The sequence below is a fragment of the Amphibalanus amphitrite genome, unplaced genomic scaffold (assembly GCF_019059575.1).
Source record: "Amphibalanus amphitrite isolate SeventyFive unplaced genomic scaffold, NRLGWU_Aamphi_draft 000240F_arrow, whole genome shotgun sequence".
NCBI classification, from domain to species: Eukaryota; Metazoa; Arthropoda; class Thecostraca; order Balanomorpha; family Balanidae; genus Amphibalanus; species Amphibalanus amphitrite.
Window position 1 is genome coordinate 212,879 of NW_024881735.1, and position 9,622 is coordinate 222,500.

Below are 9,622 nucleotides of genomic sequence, written 5' to 3' on the forward strand. Positions count from 1 at the left end.
ATGAGTGTATGCTGAATTAGCGGCAGTGTATACCCGGGCTGAGACATCCGACCGTAGCACATACGTAAAGGCACGGGGGAGGTGGTTAAAGGCCCACGGCTCCTGCCCCCCCCCCCCAAAAAAAAACACCAGGCGAGTAAGCGGCATTCGAAAACGGGTTAAAAATCACACTTGATTTTTAACCCAAGTATAGTTATTTGCACGCCAGATCAACAGTCAGGCCACTGCAGGTCGTCCAATGTCATTTTCCCTATTTCGACGACCTTATTCCAATTGATTCATCACTTGTCACTGGGATGTTGCCTCTCATCACAGAGCGACATCGCGAAAAAGAACGTTGCATAGCTCTGTTGGAGGTCTTACGCCAAATTGTAGGCAAAAGCCCAGTAGATGTTCAAGGCCCAGTAACTTGGCCTCTGGACGTCAAAATTGTCAAATTTCACGATATCGTATAAAATGTTGTTCTTTTGTATAATAATTTCTACCAGAATACGTTTACAACGTTCAGTTCACCAGCAAAGTGTGGATCCCGTCGAGACGCGTCGTAGTCTCAAAGAATTGGATTGGAATATTCAAGGAATATTGGATAGGATTTTCGCATGTAACCAAACGCACAGCAATAATTTCAACTGTTGATAATTTTATTTCTTTATAAATACATTGACTCTTTGGATGTATGGAGATGTACACTCTATAGCTACCGCAAAGTGTGGGATTTCTTACAAATGCCTCTAGGCGACGTCTCGTCCTACCAGGTGCGCAGAGATGGCAACAACTCACTGAGATGACCGCTCGGAGCGCGCGCGTGCACCGCGCCTGAACAGAGCTGCTGTGACACACAAACACACACACACAGCAACCGGTGCAGCGCCCTCTGCGGGCAGAACAGCGCCGTCAGACGGCCGCGCGCGCCAGCAGCGCCGCTGGTGGACAGAGGCGCTGCCAGAGCCGCCACTGAGCTGATAGGGCGTCCGATCCCGCGGTCAAATCAGTGCAGTATCCGAGGTAAAACGGCCAGCACCACACGCCAGGCCGCCGTAAAAAGGAACATCGACACCACACGGTGGCCGCAGGCGTTCCGCGATATAAGAGCGCAAAATGAGGAGTGAGGACGTCATAAATAATTTAAAATCTCGAGTTGTGTGATTCCGGGCGACATCCCAGTGCGCGGGTCGTATATCCACGGGCAATGCTTAACAATGTGACGCGAAATACATAACAGGTCAAACAATAACATATATGATACGGTTAACACGCAACTATTTTGCTACAACAATCGTCAGGTCTCCGGAGCCCCCGTCTAGGTAGGAAGCACATCTCTATAGCCACCGTCAACAATGAGCCGCTCGCGCCGACAGCACACTCACACACCCGCACACATACACCACACGCACACCGTGACGATAAGTACGTGATAATCAGATACGTTCTGCCGTGGTGAGCAGAACAGTAGCGCACGCCCGACCCACCGCCCCTCTGCCCGCTCCGCGCTCTCTGCTCTGTCTCCGGCTCCGCTCCTCTCTCCCCGGCCAGCGGCAGTGGGTCGGGATACCCCGGTCGGCTCCTGGCTCCTGGCCGGAGCTCCAGCAGCTGTCAGGGCTCTCTAAAACCGGTCAGATCCTCTCTGCTTCCTCCCCTCCTCAAACGAGCCATGCACGGCCCCGGCCGAACCGCCAACGCAAATATAGGAACGAACTTAACGGCTGAGGTAATCACATTTGTACTGCACAACTGAATCTCGTCCGCCCGCGGCCGCCGCGCCCTCCTCTCCCGGTCCGGCCGGGTCGGACAGCGCCCCGGCCGGGCCAGCGGCGACCGGTGCCGGTCAGCTGACCGCCGCCCCCTCCGGCAGTTCCTCCAGTCAGATGATGATGGGAGTCTGGGAGCTGGGGGTGGAGTGGGCCGACTGACCGGTCACCTCCTGAGGGGCGCTCTGAGGCACCGCCTGGAACCGGTGCTGCTTGGACGGACCTGCAGACGGAGCAGACGGAGACTGTGAGAAATGTGCGGCCTCAGGCATCGTGAGGCACGATGATGAAATTGTGCTGTGGTTACAACTTACAACATGAATTTCCATAATTCTTGAATTGAAACGAACCTAAAGCGGTGCAATCATAGGTACCGACATACAGCAGCAAACATATCACGATTGTTTAAGTTTTGACTCGAGAAGTCCCATGGAGCACAAGTTCTCAGTTTTCTGCTAACGCTGGTTCTGATAAAACAAAGCAGCCTGTGACTGAAATAGTCCCAGAATGCCACCATGCTGTGGAGTACCAGCTGACATAAAAAATACAAATACGAGCCCACACCGCTCGTTGACCCCTGACCTCGCCCACCTATTCGGGAGTGGATGAGCCACACTCCACCCATCAGCGTCACGCCGAGCACGAAGGCGGCCACCCCGATCCCGGCCACGGTCTCCGGCTCCACGCCCGGCCTCAGGAGTGGGCCCTGGTCGGACGGCGGGTCGGAGCCCTGGCGGGACCCCTGGTCAGGAGCGGCGGCGCTCGGCCGCCAGCTGGGCACCGACGGCAGGCCTGGGGACAACGTGAGCGGCTGTTACACGTCGGGAGGGGAGGGACATGCGAGCTGCCATAACGTGCTGTGCAGCGTTTACCTTTCACGCATCTGATATCGCTGATGCGAGCTAAAGCTAAACATAGTTAAATAAATCGTAAAAGCTGCAACCGTGAATATTACGCACGTCTGGACTAGTTTGAAAACAGTTTGAGTTGTTTCAATACACTTCAAAACAGACAATATTTCATACATTTAATCGCGACGTTCAACCAAACCACGGCGCCCGCTGCCGTGGTTTGGCCAAGAGCGCTGCTGACAGCGCACGTCGGCAGAGGAATCGCCACCGCTCGTGCCTCGACTGACCAGTGACGGTGGGTAGCAGAGGTCCCCGGGTGACCACCTGGACGCCAGAGGCCACCAGCCGACCGGCGTCCCCACCACTCTCATCTGAGCAGTAACGCAGCCGGTCCAGACACTGTACGAACGGAACAGTCGGCAGGTGGCAGGTGACTTAGAAGTTCATGATGGTTCATGATGCTCATGATGAAATGTTTAAAATCCAACGACCGTCTTCTATTGGATATCACATGACAATGCTATACCTAAACTCTACTGTCCATGACTTTCTTAGCCCCCTGAGGGTGGTGATAACTGAAAGTAAAGGTCTACCGTACAGCTGGTAGGTGGCGGCACATCGAGTATAGCAGACGTTAGATGGCGGTACGACACTCCTGGCACATCGTCCGTGAGTTCCCTTACCTGAGCGACACGCGGGCTGGTGTTTGATGATGGCCGGGCGCACAGTCCCACCCGACAGTGCAGGAAGTACGGCCCCAGGTCCAGGTACTGGCGGGATACCTGTGGGAAGAGGTAGAGGTAGAGGTCGGTACACGGTTATCTACGGGACACCTGGGGGGAGGCAGTGGAGGGGACACGGTCAGTTACGGGTACTGACGGGACACTAACAACGGGCAGCGGAGAAGACGTGGTCAGATATGAGCACAAGCGACAAACCGTCTCAGCAACATCCGGAACAGGTGGCCTACCGACAGTTGATCGCGATTGTCAATACGTAATTTATTCAATGCGTTTCTTCGTTTTATGCGAATAGCGAATGCGAAAACAACTGTTCACGTTATAGTATATCTTACGGGGTGTCTCCAGTTTCCGTACGATTATAGGCTCCTTGTCTGCAAAAATTGGGCTGGCTGCTGACCTGGAAGGTGAAGATGTCTCCCTTGGCGCTCTCCGACCTCAGGAAGGTGACGCTGCCGTCCACCGGACACGCGGCGCGCACCACCAGAAACTTGTACGGCGCGTCCGCGTCGCTGTCCTTACTGATCCAGCACTGCTCCACCACGGGCCGCAGGTCCGGCGCAGAGACTGCGGGTCCAGAACGAAACGACACAGCGTGAGGGGACCGAGTAGGTACTCATGAGTGCCCTCACTGCAAACTAGCAACGGTAATGTCCGAAACTTCGCACATCGGGGCCGCTGGCTGGCATGATAAATGCACCTGTCGTACACGGGTGCATCGTGTTTCACTACATTCGTCCATCAGTCGCAGTAACCATTATTACCGAGCATTATATATGACTGGGCCCGTAAGCACACACATATCGCATATATCACCGGTATTTCTCAGCCGGACATTTCACGTTGCCAGGCAATGACTCGTGTCACGGCGGGCGGGTCACACTGACGATACCACGCCCGGTCGTGACGGATGCCGTGAGTACCGCCGTGACGGGATGTCACACCGTGGCCCGCACGGCGGCGTGACGTCCGGCTCCGGCCGTGACGCGTCGCGTGACGGCCGGGGCGGAGTCCGCGGTCGACCCGGGCTGCACCGGGGTCGGCCGACTTCTGAGTCGACTTGACCCCACGACATTCGTTGGTTGCTACCTAGGCATTCGCTCTGATTTGCTTTTGCTCAGGAGCAAGCCAGTGATAATTCAAGGGACTTATATGCTGATTTGTGCAGATTCATAATGGAATATAATTGGTTGACATTTTCCACAACTACGTTCCGGCCCCCACGTAATAAAGAGTTCCGAATATCTAACCAGATAAAAGAGCGATACTAGACCCTGCATCCCAAGAAGCTCAGTGAACCAGTGTGTGTGACCCGGAGAAGCCCCATCCGTGACCGGCCCCAGAACAGTTCCCCTGACCGTCCCCGCAGCAACCGGTCTCAGAGCGACTACCTCCGTGACCCGTCATAGCATCTCCCCCTTCGTGATTCATGTGGTACCGTCCCCTCAGTCAGCGACGTCAGAACGGCTCCCTCCGTGACCGGACCACGGGCAGCTCCCTCAGAAGCTCCCCTCCCCCTCCTTTCCTCCGTCACTGAGCCCAGAGCGGCTCCCTCCGTGACCGGACCACGGGCAGCTCCCTCAGAAGCTCCTCTCCATCACCGACCCCGGGCGACCCCGAGTGTCATGAGATGCGCTCGTCCTCAGTTGTTTGCCTTCTAAATAAACGTGCAAAAAAAAAAAAAACACCCGGGCGACTCCCCTCCGTGACCGGATCTAGAGCAGCTCCCCCAGAAGTCTCTCCCCTCCTCCGTCACTGACCCCAGAGCAGCCCCTCCGTGAGTGAGATAAGGTTCCCTCCGTGAACGACCCCAGAGCGGCTCCCTCCGTGAGTGAGGTAAGGTTCCCTCCCTGGACGATCCAGAGCGGCTTCCTCCGTGACCGAACCGGGAGCAGCTCCCTCAGGGGCTCCCCTCCCCCCTCCTCCGTCACTGACCCCAGAGCAGCCCCTCCGTGAGTGAGATAAGGTTCCCTCCGTGAACGACCCCAGAGCGGCTCCCTCCGTGAGTGAGGTAAGGTTCCCTCCCTGGACGATCCAGAGCGGCTTCCTCCGTGACCGAACCGGGAGCAGCTCCCTCAGGGGCTCCCCTCCCCCCTCCTCCGTCACCGACCCCAGAGTGGCCGCTCCGTGACCGGGCCGCGCCTGCCGTGCTGCGGAGCCACTTCCTGTGCGGCCACCCCACCCGGTTCTTGGACCGGGGCAGTAACGGCAACTGTACGAGCTGAAAACCCCACCCCACTGCGGTCAGGGAATGACACGGCACCGAGCCGGGCTGGGGCAACGGATACCGCCGAGTGCTAGTCCAGCGGAGAGAGAACGTGAGAACGCGTCCGTTTCCGCCCGTAACTGATAGAATTGTGGGTGTATGTGGTTACAGAGCAAATTGTTTGTGAAATATTCCCTAGGAATCTGTTAACCGACTATCAGTTTTTTACGAATCGTTATTTTTCACCGATTATCAGTGAACAAGCAAATTAAATTATTGATACTTGATTTAATGGAAAGGCCAAGAAAGTAATTTAATATTAGAATCAGCTTTCAGAACGACATATCAATCAATTAACACGAAAACCGTCAATATAGAACAGCATCCGCCGTTATCCGCCTGTTAACGGAAGATTGTGGTCACAAATCAACGAAGAAGCAGGTTTGGTCTCTGACTTAACTTAGAAGAAAGCTCACCAACATGCATGGAAACACTGGTCGCTGACACAACTCACCGATATGCACTGGCCGCTGAAACAACTCACCGATATGCACTGGCCGCTGACACAACTCACCGATATGAACTAACCGCTGACACAACTCACCGATATGTACGGAGGCGCGCACATAGATGGTGTGCGTGACTGGGACGAGGGCGTTGGGTTTGATGGGCGACGAGAAGAGCTGGTCGGAGAACAACTCCAGCGAGTAGCCGGCCGTGTCGACGCCGTCGTCCGACAGGCCGACCTCCTGGGGGTCACCAGGCGGTCACCAGAGGTCAGGGACGGCCGCTCGGGGCTCGTAAAAAATGATTTTTTCTGCTTAGTTGTGATAACTTTATTAAACATTTATGCAGCCTTGACATGAGAAACTGTTTGCATACCCATTCGTAAAGCAAATAAATGGAAAAAATCGGACCTGAGCGAGACGTCAATTGATTAGACGCTTCATTTCCTTATAAACTCATATTATATCGAAAAGGTATAAAAACAACCAACTATAAAATACACAATATCAGACCCATCCTCTCGTCCCGTCCCGCTGCGTGTCTCCCCGGTCTGACCTGGCGGCGGCGCGGGGTGGGCGTCGCCGGCTCGCCGGCCGGCCGGCCGCGGCCCTGGTGTGTGCAGCTGACCGGCACCCGACCGCCGTCCGTCAGCTCGTCCTCCAGCGGGTCGTACTCGGCCGCCGGGTCGTCCCACATGTCCGGCAGGCCCAGACCCGAGCCGGAGCCGTCAAAGTCCTCGTCGTCGATCGGCGCGCCCGACGAGATAAAGTGAACCTGGTGTAGAAAAACAAACAGTCATCACCGAGGCAGGTTATTGGGTGTGGCGGCGACAGCTTCATTGCATTGCGCTGTAATGTTAAAATGAAATGTTCGCGGAATAACCAAGTTAAGTAAGTTTTACATACCTACTTAGATTCACCTACTTAGATTCAAAACATTGATGCAACGCAAAAATAGAAAAGGCGAGACATAAAACATAAATATAAACAGACACAAAGTCACCCATCTTCCCAAATCACCATCGCTAAATAGCTCCGTACCTACCAATGCTTCGAGCTGCCTATCATGTATCGATCAATAATGATTATATGATGATTACTATAGGCAACATAGGCTCGTCGCGTCGAGGCTGTTTTTCTGCCCCGAAACCGTGCAACCTTGTACAACCTTGAGGCTACAACCGCGCCCCAAGCTTGACGTTACGTAGCTCCGGTCAATCGGGATTTCCCGCCGTACACTTCCCCGTGCCGGTTATGTGTTGCCTGCAGCCGTCGTTTCACTCTCGGTCGTGCCTGGGCCTCGTTTCTCTCCGGCCGCTCCGCGCCGCCCGCTCCATTCCTCATTCCTTCACGCTCGCTGTCCGTTACGTTCTCTTTCTTTGCTCCTCGCTTCACTTCCGTGTTCGCGATCATCCACGGCCGGAGCCGAGGCGGCTTCGCTTTTGATCTGTTCACATTCAAACCGGTTCTGATTCGTGAAGCTTCGAATTATTTTTACGCTGCATGAGTTTTCATGCAATCACGCTTCACTTCATCTCGCTTCATTCCCATGTGCCGAGGTGGGATTTCTTGTTGAGTGCTCCACCTTAACAGCGCCAAAACAGTCGCCTACAACACCTCCCATCTGCCGCGCGCGTTCGTTTTTCCGCATCTGTATCGGCGCTGTTCCAATCGGATTAGCGGCGTCACGCCAGTGATTCGTGGTAGGGCCTCGCTGCACGTTCTCCATACGGGGAGCGCTGGCCGGCCTGTGGTGCCGCGGCGGTGGGACCAGCGCTGACCAGTTTGGAGGCCGTGTGTGGCCGCGCCGGCTCACACCTGCCAGCACCCGCTGACGTCATCAGTCGCAGATAGATCTGTTCATCAGCATGCAGAGCCGACTTCGTGTTCTGCGCGCATCAGCAGCGGATCAGCCCCGGGCATACGGCACAGAGGACGTAGTAGAAAACAGCACATCCTGGCCTCACGTTCAGCTCTGCTTAAGCGTCAAGAACCGCCTACGAGCCCTAAAGCTGTCCTTCAAAGCGATAGTAACCGGAAATAGCTGACGTCATGTTCCAGGTAGGAAGGTGACACCGAGTTCATAAACTTCATATGACTTCATATACAGCCGTACACAGCTTTGCCGTTCTGTGGCTAGTTGTTTTGTTTTACAGTATCCTTCTGGCCATTCCCTGTTCATTCAACATCTGTCCTATTACGAGCAACGCCATACAATATCCCATCGCCTTCTCGCCCAATTTCGGTTGATTTGCCATCCCCTGTCCCGTCCCGTTATGTCTTTTCCTGTGCCGACTCGTTTCATTCCGTCCCATTCATGCCTCGTTCCAACTCCTTTCCCATCCCGTACCGTCATGCCCCGTTTCGTTTGCAACCCGTCCCTGTCCCGTTCCTTACCGTATTTTCGTATACGGCGTTTCCGTCCACGATCCTCCGCCGGGTGAGGCAGGCGTCCAGCGGCTGGCTGATGACCAGAAACGTGGCGTTCCTGAACGAGTGGCACGTGGGATCGGTGAGCCGCAGCGCATCCACGTGCCAGAGGTCGGCCTCTGCGGCCGGCACAGCCACCACCAGCCTGCCCAGCTCGCACGAGACCGACAGCGAGCGGCGCAGCGCGCCAGACGGCGGCACCGGACGGTAGCCTGCCGGAGTGGAGACAAAAAGGCGGTCAGTTTCACGGGGTAGAACTACAAGTAAATCAAGCTAGTGGATAAGGTCCGTATATCTGCCAGTTTCAAATTCGTTTACGCACATGGGCCTACGCATGGCTCCGTTTTGTGATTGAGTAAGAGCACCCGGTGCTGCTGAGACGGTTGCTAAGCAGTGAATCCGGCGGCTGTCCACTACGTCAGCCGGGAGATGGCCCACCCCGGGAACCGTTGAGCACCTGCCCCTCCGGAGATGACCGTCCCCGGCACCAGGTGGGCACCTGTCCCGACAACAGCTCTGTGCCGCTCACCACCATAATTAGCCGCGCGTTCGCCACACGAAAACGGGCGGCTGATTTGCCGGTCGCGCGGGCAACCTTCCGCGAAAATACTCCGAACATTGGCGCACCAGAACTGGCCCGACCGTGAGCCAGAGTGGTGCTTTTTACCGGTCGTTCCGGGAACGTTGGATCACACTAAGTGGCGTCCCTTAGCGGCGAGCGACACCGCAGCCGGCGGCGGCCGACATTGGCGTGACAACTCCGCGGTTTGGAGCGCACAGCCGCCTTCTGCGACCGTACTGGGGACGGGTGGACGCAATGGAGTATGAACGTAGCTGGAACTGCGCCGCGCGGAGGGAACAACGCCCCTCTGTGGTCGGCGGCGCGCGTATTGTTAGTGCTGCTGACGAGGCGATGGCTTGCGTAACGGTGCCGCTTGCAGTTGGCACTATGATCGTGGGCGGCTGAGCTGTCGATAGCTCACGCGTCTGCTGAGTATCAGCCGGTGGTCAAATAAACGGAGCTCGAGCGGTGCAGTGAGCGGTGACGCCCACCGTCGGCGCGGTCCAGAGGACAAGGACGGGGTGGAATCAGAGCAGAGCTGCGTAGCTAATGCCTGATTAAATGATATTCTTCACGAAC

At 55.8% G+C, this 9,622-nt stretch overlaps 1 protein-coding gene across 1 annotated transcript in view; it reads right to left on the reverse strand.

Moving 5' to 3' along the window:
• Positions 1-627: 627 nt before the first annotated feature.
• The window catches only part of LOC122386093 (transforming growth factor beta receptor type 3-like), a 109,973-nt gene continuing 100,978 nt past the window's right edge, over positions 628-9,622 (reverse strand). Inside the window, exons 13-20 of the mRNA XM_043374916.1 lie at positions 8,449-8,693; positions 6,608-6,826; positions 6,150-6,294; positions 3,740-3,906; positions 3,283-3,381; positions 2,887-2,998; positions 2,340-2,540; positions 628-1,971 (exon numbers count right to left, since the gene is read on the reverse strand). Of these exons, the coding sequence (XP_043230851.1) occupies positions 1,862-1,971; positions 2,340-2,540; positions 2,887-2,998; positions 3,283-3,381; positions 3,740-3,906; positions 6,150-6,294; positions 6,608-6,826; positions 8,449-8,693 (1,298 nt within the window). The 3' untranslated portion in view covers positions 628-1,861. The remainder of the gene's footprint in view (positions 1,972-2,339; positions 2,541-2,886; positions 2,999-3,282; positions 3,382-3,739; positions 3,907-6,149; positions 6,295-6,607; positions 6,827-8,448; positions 8,694-9,622) is intronic.